The sequence below is a fragment of the Schistocerca nitens genome, chromosome 12 (genome assembly GCF_023898315.1).
Source record: "Schistocerca nitens isolate TAMUIC-IGC-003100 chromosome 12, iqSchNite1.1, whole genome shotgun sequence".
NCBI lineage: Eukaryota > Metazoa > Arthropoda > Insecta > Orthoptera > Acrididae > Schistocerca > Schistocerca nitens.
Genome location: NC_064625.1, coordinates 109,595,971 through 109,613,961, shown reverse-complemented (window position 1 = coordinate 109,613,961; position 17,991 = coordinate 109,595,971). Strand labels below are relative to the sequence as shown.

General features: G+C 41.6%; 1 protein-coding gene across 2 annotated transcripts in view; it reads right to left on the bottom strand.

Annotated features, from left to right (window-relative positions):
• The window catches only part of LOC126215132 (protein CREG1), a 46,073-nt gene extending 38,681 nt beyond the window's left edge, over window positions 1-7,392 (bottom strand). The window contains exons 1-2 of one of the 2 annotated variants that reach the window (XM_049941795.1): window positions 7,239-7,392; window positions 626-851 (exon numbers count right to left, since the gene is read on the bottom strand). In XM_049941795.1, the coding sequence (XP_049797752.1) occupies window positions 626-848 (223 nt within the window). In that variant the 5' untranslated portion in view covers window positions 849-851; window positions 7,239-7,392. Of the gene's footprint in view, window positions 1-625; window positions 852-7,130; window positions 7,153-7,238 lie in introns of those variants that run through there. The other variant, XM_049941796.1, reaches the window with a different exon arrangement.
• Window positions 7,393-17,991: the final 10,599 nt, after the last annotated feature.

Here is a 17,991-nt window from a genome sequence, read left to right as displayed (position 1 = left end):
TGGGCCCATCTGTACCGCGCTGCATGGTTTCGTGGTTGCAAAGATGGAGCATCAAGCCGCCAATTGCACACAGTTTGAGTCATAATACGATAATCCAAAGGTAGCGGTCATCCACTGCAGTAGTAGCCCTTGGGTGTCATGAGCGAGGCATGTCATCGATAGCTCGTCTCCCTGTCTCTCCTCCATGTCCGCACAACATCTCTTTGGTTCACTCTGAGATGCCTGGATACAATGTAACAATGCGGACACGATCGAACCGCGGTATTGACCATATAGTCATGGTTGATCTACAACAACAGGAGCCATGTACCTCCTTCCTGGTGGAATGACTGGAACGGATCGGCTGTCGGACCCCCTCCGTCTAATAGACGCTGCTCATGCATGGTTGTTTACGTCCTTGGGCAGGTTTAGTGACATCTCTGAACAGTCAAAGAGACTGTGTCTGTGATAAAATATCCACAGTCAACCTCTTATTTTCAGCAGTCCTGGGAACTGAGGTGATGCAAAACTTTTTTTGATGGGTGTAAACAACTGCCCCATATTAAAGTTTGAATCTTCATATAGCAATGTGCCCTGTACAAACGGGAATGGACTGGAGTCAGCAGATAGTAGGAATCAGACATACCTACATTGTGGACGATGTAGCGCGCCATGCGCACCACCTCTGTGTGAGGTGGTGGGCCAGTGCCCATCACCTGCTGCTGGTAGAGCGTAGCGTACTGCTGGTACTTCTCCGCAGCGTACGCGTGCCCGTCCCACGGCTTGCCGGGGTAGCCGTAGTACTTATCAGCAGAAGCCACCGCCACCAGGGTGGCCATCAGCAGGCAGCATGCCATGTGGGCTGCCATTGTCTGGAAAAGCAACCGTCTTATGAAACGAGGCACAGATATCATAGCTAAAAATTTAGATCCTTATACTACAATGGAGAGTACAGTGTGCATCATCTCAAGGCAGACAAACGTTGAACTGTTCTGTGCATGCCACTCCACTAACCATCTGCAGGTAATGAAATGTATGAGAGAATCACAAATACAAACAAGATTTTTCTTTCTCAGTGTCTACAGTTGATAGGACTGGGCCGACGTTTCTGTTATGCTTTGAAGGGGTGCATTAGGAGTGGGGAGAGCTAGCCCCTCCACACTTCCAACCTGTTCATCAATAGAGCTCATGATGCACCCCTTCATTGCGCAATGCATAATTATGAAATTTCTTGCTCGTGAAGGTGTTCAGGTGATGGAAATCTTTCAGAGATTGACTGCACAGTTCACAGACTAAACATTGTCAAGGACTCATGTGTTTGCCTGGCATAAAGAATTCAATGAAGAATGAAATGAGTAGAAAACCAGGAACACCATCACCATCCTCAGGCCAGTATAAAGGACGGAAACGTTTACACAGTTTGAGACATATCTGAAGAAGGTTGATGGGCAAGTGTGTCCGCAACTGCAGAACAGGTCTGAAAAAGTTACGGGAGCTATCAAGCGATGATCACAAATGCCAAAGTCCCGTAAAGTTTGTGCGAGATGTGCCCCTTGCATTATGATCAGAGATCTGAAGTTGAGATGTTTGGAGGTCTGTCAGAGGCTTACAGCAAGTTTGCGAAGAAAGGTGATGCATTTTTTAGTTGAGTCATCATCTGGGATGAATGTTGGTCCACCACTTCACTCCTGAGTCAAAAGAAGCCAGTATAAAGTGGAAGAGGAAAGGGGAGACAGCCGCTGTGAAAGCCAAGACTTGGCTGTCAACTGGTAACCATTTTCTTACACCGGCGAGACATTTTGCTCATTGATTTTTTTGCACGAGCTATGCACAATCGATGCTGTCGAACCTGGTTAGGGCTGTACTTTGCCACAAAAGGCGAAACCAACCAATTGAGAGGCCGTAATCCTCCATGACAATGCCAAGTTCCATACTGCAGCTCTAACGCTCTCCAAACTACAGGAAATGCACTGGACTCAACTCGATCATCCTTCCTGCAGTCCAGACCTGTCACCCTGCAATTTTTGTTTCCTTTGGCCACTTAAAGACGCTCTGGGACGCTAAATATTATTTAAATAACATCACATTTATATTTGATCCACCTTCAGCGTCTCCTTGACACTGTGAGCAATGCTGGACCGTAACAACAGCTTTTCTATGCAGACAGCTATGTTAGCATACTCCATTGCTATCTGCAGCAACACACTGCAAGAAGGTTCCGCCTCCTCTCCCCATTTGTTTGTTCATTTGTTCACTCACTCGTTCATTGCTGTTTCACAGATCCCATCAGAATGGAAACCCTCAGGGGCGTCTAACGAATCAAGGTGGACATTACAATATCGCAAAGACACCATAAAAACTTCATATGTCTACTGTATTAACAATAAGCTATCACTATGATTCTTAATGCTGTTCATACTAATGCCACCTAAATTTAATCAAATAAATTAGTAAGAATCTGCTATTCTGAACAGAAATGAGCTGGCTCCTCAATTTTACTACACAGCTGTTGTTTAGCTGCTATTAGTAGCTTATTATTTACTTGGCTACAAAGAAACTGTATAGCACAAATAACTCATCTAAAGCAACGTGTAGAGGACGGTTTGAAAGGAGAAAGATCACTGGAGTGACATTTATTGGCCTCTCACCAGCTTACATAGTGGCCACCTGTTATCATAGGCTAATGTGCTACAACACACTGTAAACATTGTACTAAACTTGTGCCACCTCTCTTTTGGTGTGAGCCAGAAATCACACTAAAATTATGCCATTCTCTTTGAATGCTTTCTAGTATGCAAATAAAACAGACGAAGACCACGTATTGTTGAGCTCTCGCTGCGGTAACTAAAAACCAGTGTCGACAGCTGAAATGCTGGTCAGCCGCACCACCATCAACTCATACAAGGGATGCAGCTGTCTGTTTTTTATTGTGAATGCTCTGATGCGATGTCATCCATTCTGGCACTATGAGTGCTTCGTTTTCCACACACACCAAGTCATTACTTCTCTTTTAAAGTGTATGTCACATATAGTGCAAGTTTAGAATGGTCATGTGCACTGACTGGCAATTTGCTGTCTCTGGGTCAATTCCCGCTCCTACCACAATTTTTCTTCTCCTCATAATATTAACAATTAATTATACGCACCTGTAGTCTAGGGGTAACATCTTTGATCAGTAATCAAAACGTCTTCAGTCCCGGGTTCAAAGCTGCCACCACTTAAATTTTGAATAATGATCAGCATTGGTGGCCAAAGACTGCCAGCATAAGGTCATTCATATTCTGCCAACAGCCTTGTCAAAAAGGGTGGAGGAGCGGACAGAGATTCAAAGCACTCTCTTGCCCTTGGGTTGGGACACTGCCCCTAAAGACAAAAGAATCAGCAATGGTCAATGGTATGAGCATGCAGAAGGCAATGAAGACCACTGCATTAAAGACACATAATGTGTATCCACATGACATCTGGCCTGTAATTGGAAAAGTGTCATGATGCTCTCTCCATTGCAAAAGATTCCGCAATAGCCCCCAAATCTGATCTCTAATAGGGGATTGCCAGGGGGGAGGTGACCATGAGAAAAAGACTGAATAACGAACATTGAGGCAGGGAATGTCAGGAGTTTGAATGTGGTAGGGAAGCTTAAAAATCTGAAGAGGGAAATGCAAAGGCTAATCTAAATACAATGGGGTCACTGAAGTGAAATGGAAAGAAGAGATGATCACAGAGCATTATCAACAGCAGCAGAAAATGGTGTAACAGGAGAAAGGTTTGTTCTGAATAGGAAGGTAGAACGGAGTGTGTGTTACTGTGAAGATTTCAGTGATAGGGTTGTTCTCATCAGAATTGACAGCAAACCGACAACGATAGTTCAGGTATACATGCTGACTTTGCAAACCGAAGATGAAGAGACAGAGACATTATGTGAAGATACTGAATGGGTACCTCATTACATAATGTGAGATGAAAATCTAATAGTCATGGTGACTGGAATGGGGTGTAGGGGAAGGAATAAAAGAAAGGGTTACAGGAGAAAGACTAGCCTAATTGAGTTCTGTAGTAAGTTCCAACAATTAATAGTGAATAATCTGTTCAACAATCACAACAGGAGGAGTTATACTTGGAAAAGGCCAGGAGATACGGGAAGGTTTCAGATTACATCATAGTCAGGCAAGGATTCCAAAATCAGATATTGGATTGTAAGGCATACCCAGGAGGAGATATAGAGTCAGATCACAATTTAATACTGATGAAGAGCAGGCTGAAGTTTAAGAAACTATTCAGGAAGAATCACTATACAAAGAAGTACTAATGAATGAAGAGATACACTTTAAGTTTTCTATGGCTATACGTACTGTAATAAGGAATATCTCAGTGGGCAGTTTAGTTGAAGAGAAATGGACATCTTTAAAATGAGTAATCACAGAAATTGGCAAAAAAACATGGATACAAAGAATGTAACTGTAAAGAAACCACTGGTAACAGAAGAAACACTTCAGTCAATCGATGAAAGAAGGAAGAACAAAAATGTTCACGGAAATTCAGGAATACAGAAACAAATGTTGCTGAGGAATGAAATATATAGGAAGTGCAGGTAAGCTAAGGCAAAATAGCTGCATGAAAAACGTGAAGAAATGGAAAAAGAAATTGTTGTTGAAAGGACTGACTCAGCATATAGGAAAGTCAAAACAATCTTCAGTGACATTAAAAACAAGGATGATAATATTAAAAGTGCAATGGGAATTCCTCTGTGAAATGCAGAGGAGGTAGCAGATAGCTGGAAAGAGCCTCTGCGAGGGGGAGGGCTTGTCTGATGACGTGAAATAAGAAGAACAGGAATCAATTTATAGAGAGGGGATCCAGCATTAGAATCAAAATTTAAAATAGCTTTGGAAGACTTAAGATCAAATAAGATAGAAGGGATAGATAACATTTCACCAAATTTCTAAAAACACTGGGAGAAGTGGAAACAAAAAGACTATTCAAGGTGGTGTGTAAAATGTAAAAGAGTCTGGCAATATACCACCTGACTTTCAGAAAAACATCATCCACACAATTCACAAGATTGCAAGAGCTGACAAATACAAGAGTCATCACACGATCAGCTTAACAGCTCATGCATCCAAGTTGCTGACAAAAATTATATGCACAAGAATGGAAAACAGAATTGAAGAATATGTTAGATGATGATCAATTTGGATTTAGGAAACGTAAAGGCACCAGACAGGCAATTGTGACATTGCAGTTCATAATTGAAGCAAGCAAGACTAAAGAAAAATCAAGAAACATTCACATGACTTGTCAACCTGGAAAAAGTGTTTGACAGTGTCAAATGGTGCAAGATGTTAGAAATTCTGATGAAAAAAAAGAGACAAGCTATAGAGAAAGACATAATTTCTTTGGGCTTTGTGAAGTATCATTTAATAATATTCTGCTACGGTAGTCATTGAAGGCATTATGCATTGCATTGCTCTCTTGACAGCCAAATGCATTTCATTCAACATCTCTTTATTTACAGTCCAACACTTTGTTTTACACCTATTATGCAGACATCTCTGGTTTTGTAGAAGTTTCTTCACAGCTACTGTTTGCCGTGAAGGTTCCCTCCCATTAAGAACTGCTCTGCTGGGTACATATTATCCAGTGTGTGGTCAACTGCTCTTTTTTTAAACTTCCTATACAAACTTCTATACTGTGCTGAAAGTTTCAAATTCCTCATCACATATGACATTACTGATTTTTTATCTAGTGTAATGAATACATATATCTTTCTGGTTGTTTTAGTTGTATTCTTCAAGAGGTAAGTATAGGCCTATACCTCACAGAAGAATTAATCTCATACAATACTGGTAAATTTAGAGTAAAATAAATAATAATAATAATAATAATAATAATAATAATAATAACGAATACAAATATCTGGTAAAGAGGGAAACTGAAATGTGAAGATGGGACGGATAGAACCAGCAGGGCCTGTTGAACTTTCTTTCTCAAACTACATATTGATTTTTTTTTTCCCCTGTTGGTAAGTACAGACTTGCATAATATTTGTGAATTAGCACCATTTAATCACCTGACAGCTCACTTTTGCAGCCCCAAATATTCCTTTTCCCTAAATTAGTTTTCTCCAAATTGATATACCATATGACATTAAGGATTTAAAATAGACAGGTCTCATCATGTCACTGGTGCTGACTGAACAACATTCTACTCACTCAGATTCTGCAACAGGTGATTACATGCTTTCCACAAGAAGTTCCCAACTAGTTTAAGGCTTCTGCACCAACACCCATGCCACTGTTAGAGAACTGAATGTCAGTACAAACAGAACAGAAAAATGCAGTGGCCTTGGGCGGCGCAATCAGGAAGTCGCTGATGGAATTCTACTGCAGATATCTGGAGGTGCACCAATTTACAGTTACAAGGTGATATGGCTGTGTAAGCTTGATTTCTGGTACATCCAGCACCAGATCCCAATTCCCAGGTCAAGCTAAGAAACTGAGGATAAGATGCAGAACAAATTATTTACAGAACTATAAAACACAACTTGGAATACTAGCTCAGTGTAATTGGGAGATGAAATTAATGAGGCTACATACTGCAGCCAGATAGAACCTGCACACATGATAACTGGCTTACCTCAGTTCAAAAGTATTAAAGAACGTTTAACGATTTCAAGTAACGACGTGATATGAAACTAGTTTTTGTGAATGGAATCAGCCTGAAGTAACCCTTACCAAATGTTTAACTGTTATACCGATACAGATTCTTAAGTGCCTGGGCTACTTAAAAAAATTGTAGTTTTCGATATTCGTGATGAGATGCAATAGATTTTCAGAGTGGCGATACAATGAAGGGGAAATAAATCGGCCAAATTGAATTTAGAAGCGCAATAAAATTATATCATAATCAAAACTTTCCAGTAGCCTATCTGTTAAATCATTTCTCAAGCCTGCCATGATATGCCATGTGAGCCTTATCCACGACTAAACGTAAATATAAATATTTCGGCAAGATCATCACTCTGTTAACTTTTTGCGTAAAGGTAATATCGAACTGACAGATTTCTTAGTTCTCTCGGTACTCGACTCAAATACATGGAATTTTTTTAAAAGACGGCGAATGGGAAAATCTGTAATTTATGTATAGTCACATACTCGTTAGAGATCGGCTATGTCCACTTGCGCGGTTTTGTCAACAAATCAGGCTTTCATTTCACTGCTTGAACTATGCAACAATCGTTGACACTGAGGAAATGTACTCACTTTCTACTGAGCTGTTCCAGTACCGTCAACTTTCCTCTCCGAAACTCGCGCTAGGAATGCTATCACACTGCGTAAACAGCTCGAACAAAGACGCTCACTAGCCAAGTGCGTCAGTAGTGGGGGATCTCAGCATTCTCGGCGCAAATAAAAAAAAAACTCAACAGCTGATTCAGGAGGCTCGCCTTGGCAGCCATTGCTACTGTATTTTTGCGCGCTCGATCTGAATTAGAAACTGTAAAGCCTACACGAGTGCTTGGAGAACACCATTGTTGGTTGTCATAAGTAGTTCCACTGCACCAGGTTTCCTTTTCTTTTAACATTTGTATCTTATTCTTCATTGATGAAAGACTTTTTTTATGTTTCTTAAGCTACATTATTTATTTGAGTAAGGTTTATGTTCTATAGGTTTAGAAGCTGCTTCATAACTTGATAGGACGGATGAATCAATCGAGATTCGGTATATACACTCCCACATTGTATATACCGACATTACTTAGAAATCATACAATTAAGAAACTGCTGACTTACCTTGAGACAAATGGTCTGCACCAGAGTGACTCGACAGGAACAAATGTAAACCGTGTGTCCGAATCCCTAGGTTGTATGAGACAGCAAAATTCTCGATCGGTTAAAGAGCCCTTTCAAAGCTCCCACATGGATTGATGCGTGCTTGGACAGTAGCATAGTTAATTTTACTAGAGATATGTGTGATGTCAGACTTGTTAGTGATGCACTAGCAGACCACGAACCCTAAATTTTAACAGTCTGCTGCGATCTGTAGTCAGACGCATCAGCCAGAATCAAGCCTAATGCTACATGGATAAGAGGCCAGAAAGCTGATGTTAGCTAGGACTTTGTACACAACACACAACCTGGTAAGGGCTCTGGGGATACAGTGTTTGATTATTTTGTTGAGAACACTCACTGAAGTATGGTACTCTTGTTCACCATTAATTAAAATTAGACCTAAGTATAAACAGAAAAAGCAGCAGCTCAAATAGTATACAGATGAGCTGGCTCATATTAGGAAAGATATGCTCAGACTGTACAGAACATAAAAAAATTCTTGTAAACAAGAGTCTGATCTGGATGACACCTCATATAGAGCTTATTTACAATGTAAAAAGAGCTATAAAGACAAAATGACCCCAGGCAAAAAACTAGCAAGTGAACATTACATGAATGGGCTCCCAACAAATGTAAAGCAGCTTGGGATATAATCAGAGAAGAAAAGTCCCAAAACCACACACAAGATGCAGCACTGGACCATGAGGAAGTAAATGATTATGGTACTTTATAACTTCTGTGAGCAAGCTGAAAGACAAAATTAAACAAAATGGCACATGCTTTAGATCTTTTTGGTACTGAGCCACCTAAGGGGTATGCCTTCCAATGGAATCCAGTCACCCCCAAGGATATTGTAAAAGCTTGTCAGGATTCTCAAACTCCAGAAGTATGGACTGTTATTGGTTCTCCAACTATGCGATTACAAAAATACTACATCTCATCTTTCCAACTCTTTCTATCATCTTCAGTATGTGTTTAGAATCTGCAGTTGTCCATGATGCACTCAAAATTGCTAAAGTCATACCAATCTTTAAAAAGGGAGGTAAGCATCTGCCCCAAAACTACCCACTAATTTCTATTGGCTCAATTTTCTCCAAAGTTTCTGAGAATCTAATGTACATCCAGCTAAATAGCTATTTTGGAACAGACCGTCTGGATTCCAACAGGCAAAAATACCACTACTGCCATCACTGTAGTTGTTAGCCAGATGTTAACTGCATTTGAACATAAGGATCTAGTATCAGTTGTATTTTGTGAATTCAGCAAAGCTTTCAACTGTATACCGTTTAACACTCTAATTACAAAACTGGCATATTATGGCATACACAACCCATCTTTAGATGTAACCAAGTCATATATAAGCAACAGAAAGCAGTTCGTATCAGTGAAGAACAGGTGATCTTCTTTGAAGGAAGTTTGGACAGGAGTGTCACAGCACTCTGTTCTAGGTCCCTTTCTGTTCATCACTGCAGTTAACAATCTGCCTAACCATGTAGGAGTAGATTCCATGATGTGTTATGCAGATGACACAACACTGCTCTGCATGCACCATGGCATGACAGAACTCCATGTGGCAACACAGGAAAAATTAGAACTATCAATGAATTAGTTTTTTTTCCAGTTAACTCATATACAATCCTGTTAAAACACAATAATTAATTCTGGGTCTGGCTACAGCTGTGGAAAGCAAATCAATAAAGCTGTTAGGCTTTCACAGTGACTCGAAATTAAAGTGGGAGGAACATATGAGCCATGTCTGCAAGAGAATAGCACGAGTAGGCTATCTCATGTGGAAACTGATGGACATAATCGCTGGTGAGTATCTGGAGGTTGCATATTTTGGCCTATTTCAATTGCACGTATCCTACGGCTATGGGGGCATTCCAGCAATGTCAGTGAAATTATAAACTATTGTTAATCTATGCATATACACAGTGTTGCTTTATGTTAAAAACAACAAACATGAATCCACCATCAGAGAGACGATACACCTTCACAGTACCAGAGGCATACTGAATCTTGATATACTAAGACACAGACTTTAAAAGACTTCAGACCCACACTTGATATACTATACTATACTATACTATACTAAGACACAGACTCAGAAAGACTGCAAACTCACACAAAACAACATGCTTAAAACTTTTTAGTAAACTTCCAATACATGCTCAGACATTGCCCTATAGTATTTTCAAAGTTGAAGTGTATGATTCATTACTCAAACACCCATTTTACAAGATAGCTTAAGTATTTGAAATATACATGATTGACATTAATACTTTAGGATATTTCTAAAAGGTATGGAACTAAATTGTAAAAACTTCACTGTCAAAATTATTCTTAATTGTATATTTAATGTTCAAACTTATTCCACTGTAAGTGCTCAATGCCCAGTATGAAGTGCATTTTTTTCGTATAAAGCTATATAAATGGTATCTAAATTTTTGTCTTGTAGTAGGCTGTTGTTGGACACACTTTAAGTTTGAATTTATTGCTTACACAAGCAGTTTTACTTGTAAGACACCAAGGAATTAATGACATTAGCTGCCAGTGGGCACTGATTTAAATCAATGGGGTGAACTGAGTATTAGTGCTGGTCTGGGATTCGAACCCATGACTCCTGTTTACTAGGCAGATGCGCTGGCCACTGCGCCAGCGCCATCCGGACACAGTGGTCATTGCAACTGAACGGACTACCCTAGCACACCTCCATCAGACCCAAATTCTCAACATATCCACACACTACTGATGTAGTGCCCCGTGCCCATTATCTTCATTACTCATGGAATTTGCAGATTCCTGTAAGACTTCAAGCATGGTGTGCATCCGAACTGAAGTGATCAATTGGTCATCCTGACCATAATTATATATGTGGTGTCTGTTTTTTTGCTCATATACGAAAGAACAGACACCATATACATGGTGTTACTTTTAATACAAGTACATCTAATTTTGGAAAAAAGTTTTACATGATTCTCTAGGTTTAGCACCGAAAATAGTCCTTATACCTTTTTCTGTGGTGTCGGTTGCAATTGTTGCACTCCATACTTGTACCACATAGTTCAAATTTGATGTGAAGAATGAACGATAAGCACTATTTTGATAATCATGTTTATGACAAATACGTTTTTACACAGCTTACAGGTTAAGGAATCTACATGAATGCCCTGGATCGTTGTTATGGCGTGACATAATATGGATTTTTAAACCTGTGAGGAAAATGGGATTACGGGAGAAGTTACCAAAACACCACTTTGGGCAGTATACACTCACCTGGATTCAGAAAAAGGAAACCACATAGGTTTGTTTGCTCATTGCTTGGTTGGTTGGTTGATTTAGGAGACGGGATCAATCGGAATGGGGGGGGGGGGGGGAGAATTGCATGCTGAGGATTTTCAGGGGGACAAGAGTGTAGCTCCAGTATCCGCAGACCCATTACGAAGGAGAAGGAAAATGCAAAGGTAAAGATACTACGCCAGTGGTCGTCGCATACGGGCGAATTAGTTCTAAGACCTCAGAAGTTAAGTCGCATAGTGCTCAGAGCCATTTGAACCAAAAAATTGGTTTGAGTGTTGTGAGCGCCGAAATACGAGGACGTTGGCGCCGCTGTGTCTTCAGATTGTGTCTGATAGACTGTAATAGCTATGCATCCCATTAGCCGTTAGTGAGTAACTGACTCACTTGTCTTGCCTAATACCATTCCTGCTACGCGTGCTGCAACCTCCCACAGGCCTTCGTTTTCGTCGTAACTGCGTAGCGGTGGTATCAGTGTAGTAGTGTTGTTGACAATATTGCAGCTTGCACGAGCACAAAAATAGCTCAATGACTGCCGTGCCGATACGACGATTCCTCAACAGGACATTATAACGATATGTTTACGTAATGTGTATACATAAACATACAGTTATAAATGTCCCAGTTCGTAGTCGCTAATTATAACAATATGTTTACTTTTGTGCTGTAACATATAGCTATAATCAGCGGTGGAAATATATTTGCGAACGCCGACCTTGTGCGGCTGTTTCTTGTTGGATCGTCTGATCAGTGCATTGCAGAGGAGAGTAAATGCCTATTCAAAATATATATATATATATATATATATATATATATATATATATTTTTTTTTTTTTTTTTGGTAGCTCAACATGAATTTCCTAAGGGACAGTAGTTTATCATGCATTTACCAGTAGAATATGGCGCGGAGAAAGTATTTCGCCGCGTGCAACTTCCGTCCGATTTCGACGAAAGAATTCGTGACTGTGAACTCTCTATTTGGCAGAAACATAAAGAAAATTAAATAACTTCATGAAGAAGTGAGACATAGATTCTATTACTAAATAAATAGTCCACACGCCAATTCCATTTAACTCTGAATTTATGGCAATTAATAGATGAACTTACACTGCAATGAAGGATTTAACATGGATGCCGTTTTGATTGGCACTTCTCTTCTCGTAATGAAAATAATTCCTTCGACGTTTTCACATACACGTCGCACAATAAATCTACTGCTATGCAGTATTGCACTTTTAGTATTGCACTTTACTTTACACTAAAATAATATTATTTTTAACAATAATAATGCCGGCTGGAGTGGCCGTGCGGTTCTAGGCACTACAGTCTGGAGCCGAGCGACCGCTACGGTCGCAGGTTCGAATCCTGCCTCGGGTATGGATGTGTGTGATGTCCTTGGGTCAGTTAGGTTTAATTAGTTCGAAGTTCTAGGCGACTGATGACCCAGAAGTTAAGTCGCATAGTGCTCAGAGCCATTTTTGAACAATAATAATACGGCGGCAAGACATGCGCGTCCGACACAAGTTACAAGAGACAAGAGAAAAATGAGTAACTGTTCATCGAGAATATCTCGTACATCAAAAGAATGGGTAAAAGTGTTTTTCTTCTGTCCGTTTTTCGCGCCGCCGTTTTCAAAGTCAGTAACTCACTGCATCTCTTACGGCGCTTCGACAATAAACACGTTACGTCACAGGACGTTCACCTTTTACATTCTCGCAACATTATTTGCTAACTGTAGCTGTTGCCGAGCGACTGCTCGATTAGTGAATGATGTAAAATGATAAGGCAATCACATAATGTTACAACATGTCCACATATTCTATATGCACAGCAGAGACCAGAAAGCTTCAAGTAGGTTTTAACATCGCTATCCCATCAAAATGGATACATTGGGAAAAAGTATGAAAGCACTGCGAGAAATGCATGTTAGAATATAAATGATTCTACTAGCAAAGGATGCAGGTTGCTGTTTTATTTCACCACGAACGGCACCTGTGCAATGTCCCTAATATTTTGCACGTGGCAGTCGTGGTAAAATGTAAATGTCGAGTGACTAGGGCCTCCCGTCGGGTAGACCGTTCGTCGGGTGCAAGTCTTCAATTTGACTCCACTTCGGCGACTTGCGTGTCGACGGGGATGAAATGATGATGATTAGGACAGCACAACACCCAGTCCCTGAGCGGAGAAAATTCCGACCCAGCCGGGAATCCAACCCGGGCCCTTAGGACTGACATTCTAACCCGCTATTTTTTTTTTTTTGTCGTTGCGGACGTCACATGACATCCGTTACAGTTCGTTTGTTGATCCTTCCACTCAGTTTTTTATTACAGAAGCCAACCAGCTCTCTTAGCGTGCCGGCACCACTCAGCTACCGGGGGTGGACAGTGGTGGTCAGAACAGTGTTCTGTGTTGTGAGTGCGTTACATCGGAGCTTAATGAATTCGAACGTGGGCGATTTGTCGGTGCTCGTATGGTAGATCGTTCCGTAAGCAAGGCAGCCGAAGTGATCGGTGATTCAAGAGGCATCGATCGCATGTTTTTACCGCATACAGGAGATGTGCAAAAATATCATCTACATTTACATCTACATACATACTCCGCAAGCCACCTGACGGTTTGTGACGGAGGGTACTTTGAGTACCTCTACCGGTTCTCCCTTCTATTCCAGTCTCGTATTGTTCGTGGAAAGAAATATTGTTGGTATGCCTCTGAGTGGGCTCTAATCTCTCTGATTTTATCCTGATGGTCTCTTCGCGAGATATACGTAGGAGGGAGCAATATACTGCTTGATTCCTCGGTGAAGGTATGTTCTCGAAACTTCAACAAAAGAGCTACTGAGCGTCTCTCCTGCAGAGTCTTCCACTGCAGTTTATCCATCATCTCCGTAACGCTTTCGCGATTACTATATGATCCTGTAACGAAGGGCACTGCTCTCCGTTGGACCTTCTCTATCTCTTCTATCAACCCTATCTGGTACGGATCCCACACTGGTGAGCAATACTCAATCAGTGGGCGAACAAGTGTACTATAACCTACTTTCTTTTTTTTCGGATTGCATTTCTTTAGGATTCTTCCAATGAATCTCAGTCTGGTATCTGCTTTACCGACGATCAACTTTATATGATCATTCCATTTTAAATCATTCCTAATGCCTACTCCCAGATAATTTATGGAAGTAACTGCTTCCAGTTGCTGACCTGCTATATTGTAGCTAATTGAATAAGGATCTTTCTTTCTATGTATTCGCAGCACATTACACTTGTCTGCATTGAGATTCAATTGCCATTCTCTGCACCATGCGTCAATTCGCTGCAGATCCTCTTGCATTTCAGTACAATTTTCCATTGTTACAACCTCTCGATAAACCACAGCATCATCCGCAAAAAGCCTCAGTGAACCTCCGATGTTATCCACAAGGTCATTTACTTATATTGTGAATAGCAACGGTCCTACGACACTCCCCTGCAGCACACCTGAAATAACGTTCTCTTCGGAAGACTTCTCTCCATTGAGAGTGACATGCTGCGTTCTGTTATCTAGGAACTCTTCAATCCAATCACACAATTGGTCTGATAGTCCATATGCTCTTACTTTGTTCATTAAACGACTGTGGGGAACTGTATCTAACGCCTCGCGGAAGTCAAGAAACACGGCATCTACCTGGGAACCCGTGTCTATGGCCCTCTTAAGTCTCGTGGACGAATAGCGTGAGCTGGGTTTCACATGATCGTCTTTTTCGAAACCCATGCTGATTCCTACAGAATAGATTTCTAATCTCCAGACAAGTCATTATACTCGAACATAATACGTGTTCCGAAATTCTACAACTGATCGACGTTAGAGATATAGGTCTATAGATCTGCACATCTGTTCGACGTCCCTTCTTGAAAACGAGGATCATCCGCAAAGTCATAACGCGGGAGAAAGTTTTTGTTGAGTAATGGAGACAGACGGCCGCTGAAGAGGACTGTGACGAGAAATAAGACGACGACAGCTGCAAAAGTCACTGCAGAACTGAATGTCACACTTCCTAACCTTGTAAGCACCGAAAACAAACGAAGGAAGCTCCATAAGCTGGGAATTGCAGGTCGATTTGGAATTTCAGAGCTACATGCCAGTGATGAAAATGCGCAAAAAGGGGGAAACCTGATGCCGAAGACATAAAGACTGGACTATGGTGCAATGGAAGAAAGTCATTTGGTAGAATGAATCTTGTTTCACACTGTAGGCTTTCCCGGCGTAAACTATTGATGAAGGTTTCTCGGTGCCTAGACGGTCAATGCCGCGGTTCGATCGCGTCCACATTGTTACTTTGTGCCAGGAAGGGCTCTCAACAAGTAAAAGTATGCAGGCGTCTCGGAGTGAACCAAAGCGATGTTGTTCGGACATGGAGAAGATACAGACACAGGAATTTGCCGGCCGCGGTGGTCTAGCGGTTCTGGCGCTGCAGTCCGGAACCGCGGGACTGCTACGGTCGCAGGTTCGAATCCTGCCTCGGGCATGTGTGTGTGTGATGTCCTTAGGTTAGTTAGGTTTAAGTAGTTCTAAGTTCTAGGGGACTTATGACCTAAGATGTTGAGTCCCATAGTGCTCAGAGCCATTTGAACCATTTTTTTTAACCATTTAGACAGGAATTGTCAGTGACATGCCTCGCTGTGGATGGACCCTACCTATGAATTATAGCTCGGAGCAACCCTGACAGCAACGCCACCATGTTGAATAATGCTTTTCGGGCAGCCACAGATGGTAGCGGCTGGAGACCCAAGAAAACTTCATCAATTGTTTCACACTGTTTCCAACTTCTGGCCGACTTCAGGTCCGAAGAATGAAACACGGTGGGGGTTCAGTGATGATTTGGGCACCTACATCGTGGTATTTCACGGACCCCTTCGTTACTCTGCAAGGTCGCATTTATTGCTAAGAATAACGTGACCATTTTGGCTGATAAGGTCCAGCCCATGGTACAACGTTTGTTCCCCAATGGTGATGCTGTGTGGTCCAAGACCTCACAGCATCTGTTTACACAGCTCGCATCGTCCAGAATGGTTTTGTGAGCACGAGGATGAACTGTCGCTTTTTCCCTGGCCACCACATTCACCAGATCTCAATACTATTAAGCCTTTGTGGTCTACTTTGGAGAGAAGGATGCGTTATCGTTATTCACCTCCATCATCGTTACCTGACCTTGACACGATTTTGCACAAACAACTGTGTAGGACTCCTTAAAAACCAAACAGGACATTTATTTGTCCATTCCGATACGACTCGAAGTTCTTCGAATGCCAACGGGCTTCCCACACCGTATTAGGAATGGTAATGTGTTGTGTTTATGGCGTTTCCATATTTTTGTCCATCCCTCTAACTCAAAATAAATAAATTTTCGTAAATTATTTGGGGGGGGGGGGCAGGGAATATAATGGTTCAAAATGGTTCAAATGGCTCTGAGCACTATGGGACTTAACATCTATGGTCATCAGTCCCCGCCGGCCGCTGTGGTCTCGCAGTTCTAGGCGCTCAGTCCGGAGCCGCGCGACTGCTACGGTCGCAGGTTCGAATCCTGCCTCGGGCATGCATGTGTGTGTTGTCCTTAGGTTAGTTAGGTTTAAGTAGTTCTAAGTTCTAGGGGACTGATGACCACAGATGTTAAGTCCCATAGTGCTCAGAGCCATTTTAACCATCATCAGTCCCCTAGAACTTAGAACTACTTAAACCTAACTAACCTAAGGACAGCACACAACACCCAGGAATATAATGGTACAAATATTATATCTTTAACACCACATGTCTATGTTGAGGGCAGCAAATCTTAAGTACACACATCAAAAAAAGTTTTGCATCACACCGGTTGCCAGAACTCCTGAAGATAGACGTTGACTGTGGATATCGTATCACAGACACAGTCCCTTTGACTGTTCAGAAATATCACTAAACCCGTCCAAAGATGTAAACAACCATGCATGAGCAGCGCCTACTAGATGGAGGGAGCCCGGCAGCCGATCAGTTCCAGTTACTCCACCAGGAAGGAGGTACGCAGCTCATATTGTCTGTGGTTCAACCATGGCTAGACGGTCAATACCGCGGTTCGATCGCGTCCGCATTGTTACTCTGTACCTGGAAGGGCTCTCAACAAGGGAAGTGAACCAAAGCGGCGTTGTTCGGACATGGAGGAGATACAGAAAGGAACTGTCGATGGCATGCCTCGCTCAAGCCACCCAAGGGCTACTGCAGTGGATGACTGCTACCTACGGATTATGGCTCGGAGGAACACTGACAGCAACGCCACCGTGTTGAACAATGCTTTTCTTGCAGCCACAGGACATCGTGTTATGACTCAAACTGTGCGCAATAGGCTGCATGATGCGCAACTTCACTCCCGACGTCCATGACGAGGTCCATCTTTGCAACCACAACACCATGCAATATGGTACAGATGGGCCCAACAGCATGCCGAATGAACCGCTCAGGAATGGCATCACGTTCTCTTCACCGATGAGTGTCATATATATCAGTCAACTTGAAATTGTCATTGTTGTTCAATTCTCTTACAGTTATCTATTCCTCATTACAATAATTCAACATTGTTTATTAATTCCTACAACACTTCATACTTCTTATATTAGAACAAATAAGCCCTCGGTCACAAATATTAAATCGAAATTGACCATGTTTCGACGCTACTATGAGTGTCGTCTTCAGAATTAAACTAACTGTTCTAAAACATAATAGGTAAATAAGACATTAATAAACTAAAGTGTGTACTGACTGGAAAGAGATGCAGTACTTACAAGTCACATTCTAAAAAAAATCTAAGCCGGAAAGGCGACGTCATGAAAAGTTGTAAATAAGATAAGACGGCGAGCCGCTTAGTTTTGTTGCATCCCGTGTTCTC